The following is a 20,116-nucleotide window of genomic DNA, read 5'->3' on the forward strand; positions in this document are numbered from 1 at the left end:
GGCCATGGCCGTTGCCTTGTCACATTGTTTCTTCACCTTTAGATCCTCGGACACCAACACCCCAAGGTCTCTCCCCTCTTATCTAGTATCTCTCCTTTGGGTTTCTGCACCCCAACTGCATCACTCTACACTTAATGGCATTAAATTTTAACTAATTATAAAAAACTAGTAAAAAAGGCCTGTTTCTGACACAAATGAAACGGGCGCTAGCAAGGTTTTCCTCGGAGTGTGTATGTTTGGGAGAGTGTATGTGAGAGTGAGTGTTTGAGAGTCAGAGTGAAAGTGTGAGTCCAATCCATGCTCCTCTGTCACCTGGCCCCTCCATTCATCCCTATCCAGCAATTCCGCTGTCTCCCTGAGGCCTGCCCTGCAATCCATATGCATCCATGGCCATCTGTCCCCTCCATTCATCCCTATCCAGCAATTCCCCTCTCCCTGAGTCCTGCCCTTCCAATCCATGCCCATCCATGCTCCTTTGTCACCTGGCCCCTCCATTTTTCCCTATCCAGCATTTCCCCTCTCTGCCTGAGGCCTGGCCTGCAATCCATATCCATCCATGGCCATCTGTCCCCTCCATTCATCCCTATCCAGCAATTCCCCTCTCCCTGAGTCCTGCCCTTCCAATCCATGCACCTCTGTCACCTGGCTCCTCCATGCATCCCTATCCACAATTGCCCTGTCTGCCTGAGGCCTGCCCTGCAATCCATATGCATCCATGCCCATCTGTGCCCTCCATTCATCCCTATCCAGCAATTCCCCTCTCCCTGAGTCCTGCCCTTCCAATCCATGCCCATCCATGCTCATCTGTCACCTGGCCCCTCCATTTTTCCCTATCCAGCAATTGCCCTCTCTCCCTGAGGCCTGCCCTGCAATCCATATCCATCCATGCCCATCTGTCCCCTCTATTCATCCCTATCCAGCAATTTCCCTCTCTCTCTGAGTCCTGCCCTCCCAATCCATGCCCATCCATGCTCCTCTGTCCCCTGCCCCCTCCATTTTTCCCTTTCCAGCAATTGCCCTCTCTCCCTGAGCCCTGCCCTCCCAATCCATGCCCATCCATGCTCCTCTGTCCCCTGCCGCCTCCATTCATCCTTTTCCAGCAAGTCCCCTGTCTCCCTTCCATGACCCCCCCTCACATCCATGCTCCTCTCTCCCCCATGTCCCAGCCTGGGCCGCCCTCTTCTCCCCCCCCCCCCCCCCCTTCGCATCCATGCTGTCGTTCCTCCCTTGCCCTCCCGCTTCCATTGTTGTATTTTAGTGGCCACCCTCTTCTCTCCCCCTAACATGTTTTTTTTTTTTTTTTTCTTGTTTTTAAATTTACCTCCGTGGCGGTTCCGGCAGCGAAGCGTCAGGGAAGGAGGCGGTGCTCCCGACGTCTAGGTTTCCCTTCGCTGTGCTCCGCCTTCTTTTGACGTCATCCTTGACGTCAGAAGAAGGCGGAACACAGCGAAGGGAAGGCTAGACGTCGAGAGCGCCACCTCCTTCCCTGACGCTTCGCTGCCGAGCGTTGCGATTGGTTGAGTGTCATTGCTCCGCCCTCGACGTCATCACGTTTGATGCGTGGGCGGGGCAGACACAATGCGATCTCACCCCCTTCACTTAGAATTTTGGCTAACAGAGGCTTCAGAACGTTGGAGGTGCGTTTTATATAGAGAGATCAGGAAGAACAAATCCAACAAACCAAGTTAAACCATAAACTCACTATAATAAACTTGGATTCAAAATAATTTATCTTTTTTTATATATGCACTTTAAAATGCTATAAATATTATAAAGTGTTTTAAATGTGCTCAGACCATACCATTTACACCCATTATATCCCCAAGAGGAATATGTGGTGGTGTCACAGTGGAACCATCATTGCACATACGATGTTCCGCCTCCTAATATTTGTGTATGTACATACAGCTGAGCCCAAGTAGATCTTTATCACCAGTGTATGCATATATCTATAATAAATATGTATAGGTCATAAACTACTCACATTAAATACTGTTAGGCTTGAGCTCAAACCTTCACCCATACATTATGGTGCATTCCATATTACCATCCAATACATAGATAATAGAACATACAATACAACATTTGTTTGAACCTAAAGGAGGTATATGTTAAGTTCATGACACCCTGATCTCACTTCCCCCACATATCTTACATAAACCAACCCACAATGCGATATACACATATATTCACAGTTATTTCACTTCCCTTGGGGTATATTGTGCTCGTGCTTCATTAAAATCACATATCATTCATCCATTCCAATCTTGCCATCACAATAACTGCTCCCTTTAGGAGGCGGAACATCGTATGTGCAATGATGGTTCCACTGTGACACCACCACATATTCCTCTTGGGGATATAATGGGTGTAAATGGTATGGTCTGAGCACATTTAAAACACTTTATAATATTTATAGCATTTTAAAGTGCATATATAAAAAAAGATAAATTATTTTGAATCCAAGTTTATTATAGTGAGATTAAATTTTAACTGCCAGACCCCTCTAGGGTATCCAACTCTATTGGCTATTTTGTGTCATCCGCAAAAGGCAAACCTTTCCTTCTAACCCTTCAGCAATATCTCCCACAAATATATTAAACAAAGTACCTCATGAAAGACTCCAGAGGAAATTGGAGGGTCATGGGATAGGAGGTACTGTCCTATTGTGGATTAAAAACTGATTACAAAATTTAAAAAAACAGAGAGAGTAGGGTTAAATGGTCAGTATTCTTAATGGAGAAGGGTAGTCAGCTATAATTTGGGTTCCTCTTTCCCACATGCATCACTTTGCACTTGCTCATATTAATTATCATCTGCCATTAGGATGCCCAGTCTTGTAAGGTTGTCTTGTAATTTTTCGCAATCCTCTTGCGATTTAACTATTACTTTTCCCTACAAACTCATTCAATCTAGACTTAGTCTTGAACTGGCTTTCGGAGCATATATTAGTTTTGAATTAAAAAAAAAAAAAAAAAAAGACTGTTGCTTGCTGGCTTATAGACTTTTCTTTTAGGAAATTATCCAAACTTTAATTAAACCCTGCTAAGCTAACTGCTTTTACCATATTCTCTGGCAATGAATTCCAAAGTTTAGTTACACGTTGATTGAAGAAATATTTTCTCCAGTTTGTTCTAAATTTACTACTTAGTAGCGTCATTGCGTGCCCCCTTGTCCTAGTATTTGGAAAGAGTAAACAAGCGATTGTCTACTTGTTCCACTCAGTATTTTATAGGCCTTTATCATATCTTCCCTCAGCCATCTCTTCTCCAAGCTGAAGAGCCCTAGCCACTTCAGCCTTTCCTCATAGGGAAGTCGTCCCATCCATTTTATCATTTGTTGCCCTTCTCTGTAGCTTTTCTAATTCCACTATATATATTTTTTTTTAGATACTGTGACCAGAATCGTACACAGTATTTGATATGCGGTCACACCATGAAGTGATAGAAAGGCATTATAGTATTCTCATTTTTGTCTTTCATTCCTTTCCTAATTTCTAACATTCTATCTGCTTTCTTAGCTGCCGCTGCACACCAAGCATAGGGTTTCAATATATCATCAATAATGACATATAGATACTTTTCCTGAGCAGTGATTCCTAATGTGCAAGCTTGCATCATGTAGTTATAGTTTGGGTACCTCTTTCCCACATGCATCACTTTGCACGATCTCATTAATCATCTGCCATTTGGATGTAGCAACTTTGAATAACTGTCATCAGAAAATTTAATTACCTCACTACTTATATCACTTATAAATATGTTTAAAAAAAACAGCAGTCCCAGCATAGACCTCTAGGGAGCCCCACCATCTTCTTCATTGAAAATACTAACAGTTTACCCCTACTCTCCGTTTTCTATCTTTCATCCAGTTCTTAATCCACAATAGAACACTACCTCCTATCCCATGACTCTGACCAATTTCCTCTGGAATCTTTCATGAGGTACCTTTTGAAAATCCAGATACTCAATATTGACCGGCTCACGTTTATCCACATTCTTATAATATTTCCCTTTGCTAAGCCCACATTGGCTTTCTGTCACAAATCCATGTGTATGCATATAGTAACATAGTAGATGGCGGCAGAAAAAGACCTGCACGGTCCATCCAATCTGCCCAACAAGATAAACTCATATGTGCTACTTTTTGTGTATACCCTACCTTGATTTGTACCTGTCCTCTTCAGGGCACAGATCGTATAAGTCTGCCCAGCACTACCCCGCCTCCCAACCACCAGCCCCATATGTTCAATAATTTTATTCTTTATAATAGTCTCTACCATTTTGCCCGGTGCCAACACCAGGCTCACTGGTCTACAATTTCCTGAATCAGTTCTGGAACCCTTTTTACAAATTGGTGTTATATTGGCCTCCAATCTTTCAGTACCATGCTCGATTTTAAAGATTATTACATATTACCAACAATAGCTCTGCAATTTGATTTTTCAATTCTATCAGTACTATGGTATGTATACCATCCAGTCCAGTAGATTTGCTACTGTTCAATTTCTCAAAATTGTCCCATTACATCTTCCAGGTTTATAGAGATTTAGTTCAGTTTCTTCTTCTCATCAGCATTGAATACCATTTCTTTTACCGGTATTTCTCCCACATCTTCCTCGAAGAAGACTAAAGCAAAGAATTCATGTAATCTGTCCGCTATGGCCTTGTCTTCCCTGAGTGCTCCTTTTACCCCTAGGTCATCTAGCGCTTCAACTGATTTTATTACTGGCTTCTCACTTCTGTTACACCAAAACAAGTTTTTAATTATATATTTTTGCCTCCAAAGCAATCTTCTTTTCAAAGTCTCTTTTTACCTTCCTTATCATCGCTTTGCATTTGACTTGCCATTCCTTATACTGTTTCCTATTATTTTCAGTTAGATCCTTCTTCCATTTTCTGCGGGACTTTTTTTTTTTTTTTTTTTTAGCTCTAATAGCTTCTTTCACTTCACTTTTTAACCATGCCAGCTGTCATTTGGCCTTCCTTCACTGATACTTTTTCCCAGTTTCTTGTACAACTCATTTGAGTTCTCTAATAAGTTTCAGTATCTTTTTTGTGTATTTTCTTCATTTCTCTATCTGTGCGATTCTGCTGCTTTCAATTTATTATTGGAGATATAAATTTAAGGTCTGGCTACCTCAAATCGTCTGGATGTCAGCCCATTTATCATCACCTCCGCCATGGGGCCGTTATATAATGTTTTAATGGCCTCCCCAAAAAAACCATTGATCCCATATGCCCCCAATACCTCAAACATAAAGTCCCATCGCACTCGGTCGAATGCTTTATGGGCATCGAAGCTGAACAGTATGGATGGGTCTTTACCCAGTGTTATCTGTTCCAGTGCTAGTAAAAGTTCTCAAATTTTTTGCTACTGAGCGGTCTCGCACAAACCCCACTTGTGGATCTAATACCAAGTGGGGCAAGAATCTAGCTAGTCTATTTGACAGAATCTTAGCAAACAGTTTAGCTTCATAAGCTATTAAAGATATAGGTCGATAAGATTCTGTTTGAGTTGGGTCTCTTCCCGGCTTCAATAAAACAATTATTTGCGCCGTTTTCAGCGAGTTTGGGAGTTCACCTCTTTCTACATATTTGTTAAAGACCTTTGTTACACATGTCCCAGTATCATCGATTAGAATTTTATACATCTCTGAGGTGAATCCATCCACTCCTGGTGATTTGTATAGTGGGCTATCCCGTATACACCATTGAACTTCCTCTTCTGTTATGGCCGCGTTTAAAATGTCTTGTTGATGACTTTTGAGCTGTGGCAGTACCTGTCCCCCTAAATATGATGCCGCCTCCAGGCCCTCATCTTCTGGTGGAGAATACAAGCGGGTGTAAAAGGCTTCAAAAACTCTATTAATATCCTCATTAGTATGAAATCTAGTACCTTGCTCATCCTGTATTTGTGTCACCCATCTCCTCCCCCCCACCTGGCAAACCAATCTCGCTAAAAGCTTCCCTTGTTTGTTAGCATGTTGGTATAGCTGATACTTGTAATACACCAAAGACTTTTGTGTGTGGGAGTGAATCAATTGATTGAGTTCTACCTGTGTCAGCAGCAATAATTTCTTATGGGCATTGGATTGCGTTATATCATACAGTTGTCTAAGCATTCGCACCCTTTTCTCTAATCGTAACTCGGCTTCTCTCATTCTCTTTTTGTGGGTGGAATATGATATGTGCCCTCTCAATACGGCTTTAGCTGCCTCCCAAAAAAGTATTGGGTCTAATTCATAGCTTTCTCTGTTAAGTTCCCCATACTCCCTCCATCGATCTTTCAGAAATATGTGAAATTGGGAATCATAATATAGAGCTCTTGGGAACCTCCAATAGTAAGGTCCCTTTGGTTCAGCTTCCCATTTCAAGGTCACCCATATCATTGCATGATCAGACACAAGGGTGGGGCCAATCTCTGCCTTCTCTAGGAGAGTCGCCGTGCGCTGTGATATTAACAGATAATCTATACGTGACTGCGTACCATGGGCTCTTGATAAGTGGGTATAGTCACGGTCCCCTGGATGCAGCAGGCACCAGGAGTCCAAGAGCTCCAGCTCCGAGCACACCCAAGGCACTCCTCTTGAATAATTCACCGGTCTAATCCGGGAGAGGCCAGTGCTATCCACCAGAGGATCAAATACCTGGTTAAAATCTCCTCCGATTATTATCGGCATCTGTTCAAAGCTCTGTACATGTCTTAGAATTGCCTGAAAAAATTGTTTGTCATACTGATTTGGAGCATATACATTAACCAATAACAGTGGCCTACTGTTTAGTGTAATATGTTGAATAATATATCTACCTTGGGAGTCCTGAACCTTTCGGTGCATCACACATTGTAGCCCTTTCCTAAATAAGATGACTACCCCCGCTTTTTTGTTTGAAGTGGGGCTATCCACTAGATCTCCTACCCACCAGCGGCACAGTTTTTTATGTTCATCTGCGTTCAAGTGCGTTTCTTGAAGCATGACTATCTGTGCCTTGTGTCTATTCAGCGCTTGTAGTATCTTTGAGCGTTTAATGGGTGATGTTATTCCCCCCACATTCCATGACAGTATCTTAACCATAATTGGTTCTATGTAAGCTAGTCAGAGGAATTATTTTAGTACTTTTTCTTTTTAACTGTTTTTAAGGTACTTGATGTAGACTTTTTTTTAGCCTATTGCTATGGGCACTTTTAGCTATCACTCATAAGTACATAGTACATAAGTACATAAGTAGTGCCATACTGGGAAAGACCAAAGGTCCATCTAGCCCAGCATCCTGTCACCGACAGTGGCCAATCCAGGTCAAGGGCACCTGGCACGCTCCCCAAACGTAAAAACATTCCAGACAAGTTATACCTAAAAATGCGGAATTTTTCCAAGTCCATTTAATAGCGGTCTATGGACTTGTCCTTTAGGAATCTATCTAACCCCTTTTTAAACTCCGTCAAGCTAACCGCCCGTAACCACGTTCTCCGGCAACGAATTCCAGAGTCTAATTACACGTTGGTGAAGAAAAATTTTCTCCGATTCGTTTTAAATTTACCACACTGTAGCTTCAACTCATGCCCTCTAGTCCTAGTATTTTTGGATAGCGTGAACAGTCGCTTCACATCCACCCGATCCATTCCACTCATTATTTTATACACTTCTATCATATCTCCCCTCAGCCGTCTCTTCTCCAAGCTGAAAAGCCCTAGCCTTCTCAGCCTCTCTTCAAAGGAAAGTCGTCCCATCCCCACTATCATTTTCGTCGCCCTTCGCTGTACCTTTTCCAATTCTACTATATCTTTTTTGAGATACGGAGACCAGTACTGAACACAATACTCCAGGTGCGGTCGCACCATGGAGCGATACAACGGCATTATAACATCCGCACACCTGGACTCCATACCCTTCCTAATAACACCCAACATTCTATTCGCTTTCCTAGCCGCAGCAGCACACTGAGCAGAAGGTTTCAGCGTATCATCGACGACGACACCCAGATCCCTTTCTTGATCCGTAACTCCTAACGCGGAACCTTGCAAGACGTAGCTATAATTCGGGTTCCTCTTACCCACATGCATCACTTTGCACTTGTCAACATTGAACTTCATCTGCCACTTGCACGCCCATTCTCCCAGTCTCGCAAGGTCCTCCTGTAATCGTTCACATTCCTCCTGCGACTTGACGACCCTGAATAATTTTGTGTCATCGGCGAATTTAATTACCTCACTAGTTATTCCCATCTCTAGGTCATTTATAAATACATTATAATAATGCTTTGGCCATTCACTAACTATTTTTGTATTTAGGGAGAGATTAGATGGCATCAAGGAGAGGAAAATGTAGTGTGGTTCAAGTTCTTCTCACCTGTAGAAAGGTCTCCATTTGCTGCCTCACGTCTTCTTCCTCCTCAAGACACTTCCACGCAGCTGATATTTTCTGAGACAAGCGTAGCAACTCAGTCTCCAGCTCCTGAGCAAAAAGCCTGAGCAGCAAGTCACCACAGTAAAATTTGAGAACAGAGACGGGGAAAAGGGAATAAGAAAAACAAGAGGAAGTACAAGCAGAAGTTATAACTTGGGGCAGGGAGATAAGCAATTCTCAGAAACTGGATTCCATTTCTTACCTTGAAGCTAGTCCTATGTGTTCAAGCTTACCCATGAAGCCCAGAAGTTTCATATCTTTCTTCTCTGCTTCCTAAAAAAACAAAACCCAGAACTTAAAAGACAAGAATTTCCCAAGAGGTAGCATTCTAATGGTTAGTGCAGTTGGCTGAGAACCAGAACTGTGTTTGACTCCCACTGCAGCTCCTTGTGACTCTGGACAAATCTGGTTCTCCAGTGCCCCAGGTACAAAATAAGTATCTGTATGTAAACCACTTTGATTGTAACCACAGAAAGCCGGTAAATCAAATCCCATCCCCTTTCTTGCCAATTCACAAATTGCACCTGCTGTCCCCTTCCCTTCATGCTCCAGCCATCTATAATGTCTTCTTACCATGGCAACAAAATGCATGAGGTTCATCCCAGGCTTGTTGGCTTTTGTATCTGCTAGCTTCAGAAGCGATGCCATTCGGAACCCAATGGCATTTCCTGCATAACCACCCTGAGGACAGAGGAAGAGATATGTCAACTCTCAAAAAGTAAGAAGGCAAGAGCTCAGGATTCACCTTACTATCCCAACAATCCCAGTATCTGGCATACTCCACATTAGTATATGGCCCTGCGTCATGAAAGTTAACTTTTCTCCCATACTGTTGGGCTACTTACTCTCACCGTCTTGTAGATTTCAACCTCTTCTTCCACCTCAATTTCACTGCTTTTCTTCCCTAGAAGTCCATTCCATCCATCTAGTCACTCCTCTGCCTCTCTGAGTAGCAGTCAGTCATTTATTGACCTGATATGTCCCTTTCTTCCTTTCTCACTGACTGACTCCTGGCTTTCCTTCTTTCTTGAACCCTCCTCATCTCCTTCCCTCATTCATAGGGATTTTGACATCATAAGTACATAAGTACATAAGTACATAAGTAGTGCCATACTGGGAAAGACCAAAGGTCCATCTAGCCCAGCATCCTGTCACCGACAGTGGCCAATCCAGGTCAAGGGCACCTGGCACGCTCCCCAAACGTAAAAACATTCCAGACAAGTTGTACCTAAAAATGAGGAATTTTTCCAGTCCATTTAATAGCGGTCTATGGACTTGTCCTTTAGGAATCTATCTAACCCCTTTTTAAACTCCGTCAAGCTAACCGCCCGTACCACGTTCTCCGGCAATGAATTCCAGAGTCTAATTACACGTTGGGTGAAGAAAAATTTTCTCCGATTCGTTTTAAATTTACCACACTGTAGCTTCAACTCATGCCCTCTAGTCCTAGTATTTTTGGATAGCGTGAACAGTCGCTTCACATCCACCCGATCCATTCCACTCATTATTTTATACACTTCTATCATATCTCCCCTCAGCCGTCTCTTCTCCAAGCTGAAAAGCCCTAGCCTTCTCAGCCTCTCTTCATAGGAAAGTCGTCCCATCCCCACTATCATTTTCGTCGCCCTTCGCTGTACCTTTTCCAATTCTACTATATCTTTTTTGAGATACGGAGACCAGTACTGAACACAATACTCCAGGTGCGGTCGCACCATGGAGCGATACAACGGCATTATAACATCCGCACACCTGGACTCCATACCCTTCTTAATAACACCCAACATTCTATTCGCTTTCCTAGCCGCAGCAGCACACTGAGCAGAAGGTTTCAGCGTATCATCGACGACGACACCCAGATCCCTTTCTTGATCCGTAACTCCTAACGCGGATCCATGCTAATGATCCCTCTAACTCTTAAGCTTCTCAGTTTCTCGCTTTAACATCCTCTTTCAGTCTTCAACTGTGCTCTACTACCCCCTACTCACCAGAATGGCCAGCATCTCGATCTTATCTTCATCTACAACTACTCACTCTCCAGTTTCCACACCTCAGCTCTTCCCCTCTGACCATCATCTGATAACTTTCACACTTAAAACACCCTCCCCTCCCCCAGTCCCATCCAATCTCCACCAATACATTTAGGAATTTTCAGTCTATCGACTCTTCCACTCTCTCCTCCAGTGTTTCAAACCTCTTCTCAATCACTATGTTATCCAAGTCAGTCAATGAAGCAGTCTCTTCCTATAATACTATAGTGGAGGAGTAACCTAGTGGTTAGTGCAGTGGACTTTGATCCTGGGGAACTGAGTTCGATTCCCACTGCAGCTCCTTGTGACTCTGGGCAAGTCACTTAACCCTGGTACAAAAAATAAGTACCTGAATATATGTAAACTGCTTTGAATGTAATTGCAAAAAACCTCAGAAAGGCGGTATATCAAGTCCCATTTCCCTTCTCTCCTCTGGATACTCTCACTCCTCCCATTCCCCATTCTTTAACGCTTACCAAACCCCAGCCTTGGCTGACCTCTAGAATCCCAATCCTGTGCCTGGTCTGCTGAATGCTGTTGACTGAAATCCTGTAAATTCTTGCTGACGTCCTTCCAGTCTGTTCTTTCACTTGCCAAACAGGACTACTATATCCAGTTGACAAACTCTCTTGACTCAAACTCTCGAAGTCTCTTTGCCACACTGAACTCTCTCCTGAAAGTGACTTCACCTCCACCTCTCCCCTTCACCCTGTACTTTCATGATAAGGTTCACAAGATTAAACTTGAGTTTCCAACCAAGTCACCTCCACCTCTCCTTCCCCTAGTCCATTCTCTCAATCCTCCTTCAACCTCTGCCTCCTTTTCTTTTTCTGAAATCACCGAAGAGGAAACTGCACATTTTCTTTCCTCCTCCAAACTGAGTACCTGTTCTCTGATCCTATTCCCACCCATCTACTTTGCACTCTCTTCAACTGTCATCCCTTCTATCTGTCATAGCCTCAATCTTTCACTTTCCACTGCAGCTGTTCCTGATGCCTTCAAGCATGCCATACCACTCCTCAAAAAAAACTTTAATTGGACCCACATGTCCTTACAAATATCACCCCCATCTCCCTCCTCCCATTTCTATCCAAGCTACTTTAATGTGCTATTCACAGCTGTTGTCGACTTTTTTTCATCTCAAGCTATTCTTGATCCACTTCAATCTGGCTTTCTCCCTCAATGTTCAACAAACAGCCCTTGCTAAGGTCTCCAATGATCTGTTCCTGGACAGATCCAAAGGTCTCTTCCTTCTCAATCTATCTGCTTCTTTTGACAGTGTTGATCACTGCCTAATCCTCAATACACAGTCCTCACTTGGATTTCAGGACTCTGTTCTTTCCTGGTTTTCTTCTGTCTCCCATTGCACTTTTAGTGTATACGCTGGTGGATCCGCTTCCATTTCTATCCCACTATCAGTTGGTGTATCTCAGGGCTCTGTCTTGGGACATCTTTTCTCCATCTTTATTTCTTCCCTTGGTGCTCTGATCTCATCCCATGGTGTTCAGTATCACCTTTATGCTGATGACTCCCAGATCTACCTCTCCACACCAGAAATTTCAGCAGGAATCCTGACCAAAGTATCAGCCTGCCTGTCTGACATTGCTGCCTGGATGTCTCACCGCCATCTGAAAGTAAACATGACCAAAACTGAGCTTATTCTTTCCCCCTAAACCCACCTCTCCATCTCACCAGCTCGTATCCATAGGATCATCTTTGATGCCTCTCTTTTTCTGTACATATACAACAGACTGCTAAAACTTGTCTATTCTATCACCACCAAAATTTGGCCCTTCCTTTCTAAGCACACTATCAAAACCAGTGTGGTTATGCTCTTATTAGCCTTCTTAATTCACTTCATTGGCTCACTTTCCATATACAGTTCAAACTCCTCTTATTGACTTACAAATGCATTCACCCTGCAAGCTCCTCAGTACCTCTCCACTCTTATTTCTGGTCAAAGTCACTTAACCCTCCATTGCCCCAGATACAAAATAAGTACCTGAATATAATATGTAAACCGCTTTGATTATAACCACAAAAAGGCAGTAAATCAAGTTCCATCCCACCCACCCCATCTCTCCCTACACTCCTCCCTGGGAGCTCCATTCATTGGGGAAATCTCTCATCTGTGTCCTCCTCCTCCACTGCCAACTCCAGATTCCGTTCCTTTTATCTTGCCGCACCATACGCCTGGAGGAGACTTCCCAACCAGTACGTCAGTCTCCATCTCTAGCCGTCTTCAAATCTAGGCTAAAGTCCACCTTTTGAGGCTGCTTTTAACTCCTAACCCCCTATTCACTTGTTCAGTACCCATGTCTGTTTTATTAATTCCCTTATCTGTGCTATATGTCTGTCTTAATTATATTGCAAGCTGTCGAGCAGGGACTGTCTCTTAATGTTCACAAGTACAGCAGTGCTTACATCTAGTAGCACTATTGAAATAAGTAGTAGTAGTGGCTGAGCTCAAGCAATTGGAAATCCTGTTTAACCATATTAAACTCTGCGTCCTTGTTCTGTTTATGCAGAGCACTTGTGTGGCCCTAATACCTGAAAAGGAACCAGCAACAAGGGTACAGGACAGACACAGAATTAAGCTGTTACTCCAACATAAGACGTAAGTAGAGAATGTATACCACAAAGATATCTGTAAACAAGGAGAGTAAGAAGAGAAAATATGAAACTATACAGTCCTTGCTTTCTAACTTCACTGCCTTCTCTCTTCCTCTTTTCTATCTGCTAGAAGTCCTTTTCCTCTCTTTCTATATTAATTGACCGATAAATAAACCACATTGCTTGGTATTCAATTAAAAAAAAAGTGGTATATCAAGCCTCAAACATCATCAATTAAGCAGTTATGCATTAGCTGAAAGCCTCACCATCTAATACATAACGTGTAATTAAACTCTAGAATTTGTTGCCAGAGAATGTGGTAAAAGCATTTTGCTTTACAGGGTGTTAAAAAAAAGTTTGGATAATTTCCTAAAAGTCCATAAGCCATTATTAAAATGGACTTGGGGAAAATCCACTGCTTATTTATAGGATAAGCAGCATAAAATCTGTTTTACTGTTTTGGGATCTTGCCAGGTTTTTGTGATCCTGGATTGGCTACTGTCAGAAACAGGATACAAGGCTTGATGGACCTTTATGGCAATGCTTATGTTCTTATGTATAAGATAGCTGGGAGGGATTTGGAACTAATACTAAAGAGTAAGGAGTTATATCTACCACTCACCCGGTGTATGGGAGATGTTGGAGTGGGAAGTGAAGTTTCTTCAATAAGACCTTGTAAAATTTCTTGAAATGTTATAACCAATGTTGCCATGAATTTATTTGGTATTATGGACAATTTGTCTTTTGCTGTTTATTTCTCGTATCAAGGTGAACTTGAGGAAACTGTACGGGCAGACATCAGGGTCTGTGACTGTACCCGAGAGTTCAGGTAAGGACAACTGTGACAGGAAGCAATGGGGCTACTGGAAGCAATGGGGCTGTAGCATTACATTTAGATTTAAGTTTGAAGCAACTGATATCAAGTCTTGAACTCATCCAAGAACTGAGATGTGACCAGAACTCACCGCATTCATGTAGTTTCCAGCCTTCAGAACTAATCGAATGATGGTATGCAGCTCCTCGCAATTCAGCAATTCTGATCAGGAAGCCAGGGATTCGGGGGCGGGGCAGGACAAGAATGCAGTGGTCAGCCTCTAGGATATTTAAGTATCTAGCAAAATACTTCAGGCTGCATCTGATCGGTCTCTAATAATTTACTACTACTGCCAGTTAACATAGCAAATGTTAGCAGATAAAGACCTGCATGGTCCATCCAGTTTGCCCAACAAGGTGGCCAAAGTTGAATCTGGCACTCTGCACAGGTTCCACTTCATGATTTAAAACTGGTATACTTAATCTCTATCCCACTTCCCAACTACTGGAGTCGCTGTCAAAGCCCACTCCAGTCTAAATCCTGATCTTTGCCATTTACGGCACCCATACCATAGAAGTCTGCCCGACATGTGTCATACTTTTTAACTTCTGAGGCTGCCATCAAAGCTCCCTCCAGTTATGAGGTCATTTAAGCTTTGTTTTAATTGGATTCCATCCTTTTTCTATATAGCAATCCTCTATGTTTATCCCACACATTCTTGAATTCTGTCTCCGCTAGTCTTCACAGCCTCCAGCAGGAAGGCATTCCAGGTGTCCATCACCCTTTCTGTGAAAAAGGGTTTCCTGAAAATGCTCCTAACTCTGCTACCCTGCAACTTATTTCTATATTGCTACTAGTATACAGTGCTAAGTACACAAAACAATACACAAGCAGTCTCCCCTTCAAACGAATGCAGCTGTTAGTTCAGGATTCCGCCTCCCCCCTCCCAAATTACCTGACCTGCGGCACTTCTGGCTGCACCTCCCCCCCCCCCCCCAATGCAGTAAGCCATAATACCTCGAGCTGCTTGTGTCATGATCTTAATAGAAGATTTCAAGGAATTTAATTGTGGGGAAAATTCCTCCTTCAGAATCATGTTATCCAACCTTTGGGCATAACTGTAAAATAGAGAATTCATGAAATCACTGTATCCCAGCATAACCCCTGCCATCTCATGAAATCACTGTATCCCAGCATAACCCCTGCCATCTCAGGAGAACAACAGAAGTCACAGTCATATTTATACTTTCAACCATGTTTATTCCTTCTGCTGGGAAAGCTAAGTGCTTTCCCCAACAATGTTCATACAACATTCCATATAGTGCCTCCTAAAGGAGAGGCTAAAGCTGCAGGAGCTGTGAATGTCCACCCATACACATACGCCTGGATTCTATATATGGTGCTGAGATTTTGACACTGAAATTTGTAAGTGGATCAAAGATCTGCATGCAAATTAATTAGCTTATGAGCCAATTAATTGCAATTTATGTTAATTATTGCAGTATTGGCAATAATTGAAGTTTGGCCTGCATCTCCAGCACCCTATTCTATAACCATGCACGTAAATCCCCTAGCTCACAACTCAAAAGGGCACGTGGCCAAGGACATTCCAAAAAGTTGTGTTCAGGGTTATAGAATAGCCTCATTTCCATGACAAAATGCCTGGATTTGCAGGCGGTGCTGAACTTGGAATACTGTTTAGAAAATAGCTTTCCTCACAGATTTTTTCAGCCCCAAAATCTCAGTGCCATTTGTAGACTGTCCTCCGTAGTGTTCCAGCACCATTCCCTCTAGCACCTCCTACTGGAACAAGGCAAAGCTGCAGGAGCTGCGAGTCCCCATTAGTCAGTACTCCTGTACTATTTCCCTACTGCAGTGGTTCTCAAATCACCCAGCCAGTCAATTCTTCAGGATATCCACAATGAATATGGATGAGATAGGATTTGCATGTAGTGCCTCCTTTATGCTACTGGGAGAGACAGACTCTGGAAGAGCTGAGAGCTTTCCCCACAGCTAGTGCTCCTGCACCATTCCCTTCAAGGCCTCCTGTTATGCACCATCTGTTGCCATTTTCAAAATTCAGTCAACCTCACCTAGGAACATCAATCAAGAGAACAAGGAATAGCTCAGCTTCCACAAGACGACATCTATCTCCCTGGAAGGACCGCAATTTCTTCACCTGGTTGAATAAAAAAAAAAACAAAAGAGACAGTATAATTTTATTTGATATAAACAGGAAAATAAAGCTGAAAATAGTGAATTGGTCAGAAGGACACAGTAACTGAGGTTCATAAAAACAGGAACAGTCACAGGTGAAGTAGCACAGGACCCATCATAACATCCTGAAAAATTGCCATCCCATCTCAAAGACAAATGTTAGCACAAAATCAAACAAAGCAAATGAATTCTTTGCTTTGGTCTTCACTGAGGAAGACTTGGGAGAAATGCCGGTGCCAGAAATGGTATTCAAAGCTGAGTCAGAGAAATTGAATGAAATCTCTATAAACCTGAAGGTTGTAATGGGGCAATTTGACAAATTGAAGAGTAGCAAATCTCCTGAACCGGATGGTCTTCTTCCCAGAGTACTGACAGAATTGAATACTGAACTTGCGGAACTATTGTTAGTAATATGTAATTTATCTTTAAAATTGATTGTGGTACTGGAAGATTGGAGGGTGGACAATGTAATGCCGATTTTTTAAAAAGGTTCCAGAGGAGATCCGGGAAATTATAGATCAGTGAGCCTGACGTCGATGCCGGGCAGAATTGTAGAGACTATTGTAAAGAACAAAATTACAGAGCATATTCAAAAGCATGGATTAATGAGACAAAGCCAACATGGATTCAGTAAAGGGAAATCTTGCTTCACCAATCTATTACATTTCTTTGAAGAGGTGAACAAACATGTGGCTAAAGGTGAGCCAGTCAGTATTGTGCATCTGGATTTTCAAAAGGCGTTTGACAAAGTACCTCATGAAAGACTAGAGGAAATTGGAGAATCATGGGATAGGAGGTAGTGTTCTATTGTGGATTAAAAACTAGTTAACAGAAAACTGCTTATTTTCTGGGATAAGTAGCATAAAATGTATTGAGCTTTGAAATCTTGCCAGGTATTTGTGACCTGGATTGCCACTGTTAAACAGGATGCTGGGCTTGATGGACCTTTGGTCTGTTCCAGTGTGGCAATACTTATGTACTTAAGTACTTAAGGTATGATGAATAATCCAGGACAACTGTCCGTACATCAGCAAAATTCGTCCTTTCCTTTCTGAGCACACCACCCGAACTCTCGTCCATGCTTTCATTACCTCTCGCCTTGACTATTGCAACCTACCCCTCACTGGCCTCCCACTTAGCCATCTATCCCCCCTCCAATCCGTTCAGAGCTCTGCCGCACGTCTTATATTCCGCCAGAACCGATATACTCATATCACCCCTCTCCTCAGGTCACTTCACTGGCTTCCAATCAGATACCGTATACAGTTCAAGCTTCTTCTCCTTACCTACAAATGCATTCAGTCTGCTGCTCCTCACTACCTCTCTACCCTCATCTCCCCCTACGTTCCCGCCCGTAACCTCCGCTCACAGGACAAATCCCTCCTCTCAATACCCTTCTCCACCACCGCCAACTCCAGGCTCCGCTCTTTCTGCTTCGCCTCACCCTATGCCTGGGACAAACTTCCTGAACCCCTACGCCAAGCCCCCTCCCTACCCATCTTCAAATCTTTGCTCAAAGCTCACCTCTTCAACGCTGCCTTCGGCACCTAACCTTTTGGAAATCTAGACTGCCCCACTTTGTCTGTACACTTGTCTTTTAGATTGTAAGCTCGTTGAGCAGGGACTGTCCTTCTATGTTAAATTGTACAGCGCTGCGTAACCCTAGTAGCGCTTTAGAAATGTTAAGTAGTAGTAGTAGTAGTACTACAGATAAGAGAGTTTGCACTAAAATCCCTGCATGTCTTGCCTTAGAGTGAATGTCCGGGATCTCTTTTCTTTAGTTCCAGACTCCCCCATTCTGAAATCCCTGCAACTTATTAAACAGTTTTCACTTGTATACTTTGTGCCTTCAGGTACCTTCAAGCTTGTTCCATGAACTACCCTCCCTGTGTATTGGAGTTTTAATTCAGTACATAGCATTACTAATGTAACCCTGGGGTTCTTGGTAACCATTAAAATCACTCTATGCAGCTGCCTAGGTGAAAGCTCAGCATTAGCTTTCTCCCGGTTCACAATGATTTATTTAGGGGTATGAGCCAGGACTGAAGACTACTTCAGGAGACCGAAAGGCAATTACCACACACTTCAATAGTCTCACTCTCAAGCAACACACCAGCTGTTGTGCTCTGAACCAAATAAAATCTTTACTGAGGAACTCAGCCAATCAGTTAATTGGACAGTGTTTTAGCAGGGGGGGGGGGGGTGGCTTTCAACTATTTACAATATCCATATTGTCCTTTATGCCCCACGCTGAGAACAGTGATGTTCTCCGTCACTCCACTTCATAAGATACAATACTAAACTTCCATCATTATTTCAAAGCTCTGCTGAACACACAATTTTGGTGCTCTTCCTCTGGCTTAGGGGGTTTAGGATACCCGAGTCTCAAGGCTGTAGTGACATCAATTGGAAATTCCTCTGATCCTGAAACAATGCATGTGTTTTCTTCCAACTCAGCTTTGAGATGGTGCTGGGACCAGTGAAAGTATAGCTGGGTCCCAGGATTTATGCATAGCTGGAAACAGCTTATTCCTTTTCTCTCCTTCACTCTTTCAGAGGGATGAAGGGGCGCCCACTTCCCCAAACACCCAGGGCAGGGCAGCTTCCTACTCCTGCCTGGCTTTTTTTTTTAAATAGCTTTTATGGTGCTCATGAGGCTAGCAAGGCACAGTTAATTATAAATGCTGATACCCTAGCCAGTGTAATACCCCATGGTATTGGTATTACTAGAGTTACCATGTTAGACTCTCTGAGGGTGGGGGACCCTGCCAGTGGGTTGAAGAGTTGGGATGTCTCTGGGGGTGGAAGCCCAGCCCAAGGAGAGTGGATTTGGAATAAGCTGCAGAAAGAAAGTGTTCCCCTGTGGAGAGTAACAGCAGGGGTGGAGTTTGAGTTTAATAAATAAGTTGTAAGAAGGTACATAAGTACATAAGTAATGCCACACTGGGAAAAGACCAAGGGTCCATCGAGCCCAGCATCCTGTCCACGACAGCGGACAATCCAGGCCAAGGGCACCTGGCGAGCTTCCCAAACATTAAAAAAAAAAAAAATTCTATACATGCTATTCCTGGAATTGTATATTTTTCCCAAGTCCATTTAGTAGTGGTTTATGGACTTGTCCTTTAGGAAACCGTCTAACCCCTTTTTAAACTCTGCTAAGCTAACCACCTTCACCACGTTCTCCGGCAACAAATTCCAGAGTTTAATTACGCGTTAGTGAAGAAAGGTTTTCTACAATTTGTTTTAAATTTACTACACTGTAGTTTCATCGCATGCCCCCTAGTACTAGTATTTTTGGAAAGTGTGAACAGATGCATCACATCCACCTGTTCCACTCCACTCATTTTATATCTCTATCATGTCTCCCCTCAGCCGTCTCGTCTCCAAGCTGAAAAGCCCTAGCCTCCTTAGTCTTCCTTCATAGGGAAGTCATCCCATCTCCGCTATCATTTTAGTCGCCCTTTGCTGCACCATTTCCAATTCTACTATGGCAACCAGAATTGAACACAATACTCAAGGTGCGGTCGCACCATGGAGCGATACAACAGCATTATAACATCCTCACACCTCTTTTCCATACCTTTCCTAATAATACCCAACATTCTATTTGCTTTCCTAGCCACAGCAGCACACTGAGCGATACAACAGCATTATAACATCCTCACACCTCTTTTCCATACCTTTCCTAATAATACCCAACATTCTATTTGCTTTCCTAGCCACAGCAGCACACTGAGCAGAAGGTTTCAGTGTATTATCGACGACGACACCCAGATCCCTTTCTTGGTCCGTAACTCCTAATGTGGAACCTTGCATGACGTAGCTATAATTCAGGTTCATTTTTCCAACATGCATCACCTTGCTTACACCACCAGACTGCCATCTTGACTCCTCCAGGAGGAGTAGTTATGTGTCCACAATTGAAATGCAGGGAGCATAGGTACTGGGGGATTCTGAAGTGCAAGAAATAAATACAGGCTGAGCATAAGAATCATTGCTGTCCCAAAGGAAGTTGAGCTTCAGGTGGACAAGGGGAGTCCA

The 20,116-nt window shown here is 43.0% G+C and overlaps 1 protein-coding gene across 3 annotated transcripts in view; it reads right to left on the reverse strand.

Moving 5' to 3' along the window:
* The window catches only part of LOC115468234 (FH2 domain-containing protein 1-like), a 200,994-nt gene that overhangs the window by 29,780 nt on the left and 151,098 nt on the right, over window positions 1-20,116 (reverse strand). For all 3 annotated transcript variants that reach the window (XM_030199766.1, XM_030199767.1, XM_030199768.1), the window contains exons 5-10: window positions 15,952-16,037; window positions 14,876-14,976; window positions 14,010-14,080; window positions 8,978-9,085; window positions 8,607-8,677; window positions 8,348-8,465 (exon numbers count right to left, since the gene is read on the reverse strand). In XM_030199766.1, the coding sequence (XP_030055626.1) occupies window positions 8,348-8,465; window positions 8,607-8,677; window positions 8,978-9,085; window positions 14,010-14,080; window positions 14,876-14,976; window positions 15,952-16,037 (555 nt within the window). The remainder of the gene's footprint in view (window positions 1-8,347; window positions 8,466-8,606; window positions 8,678-8,977; window positions 9,086-14,009; window positions 14,081-14,875; window positions 14,977-15,951; window positions 16,038-20,116) is intronic.

The sequence above is a fragment of the Microcaecilia unicolor genome, chromosome 4, assembly GCF_901765095.1.
Source record: "Microcaecilia unicolor chromosome 4, aMicUni1.1, whole genome shotgun sequence".
NCBI classification, from domain to species: domain Eukaryota; kingdom Metazoa; phylum Chordata; class Amphibia; order Gymnophiona; family Siphonopidae; genus Microcaecilia; species Microcaecilia unicolor.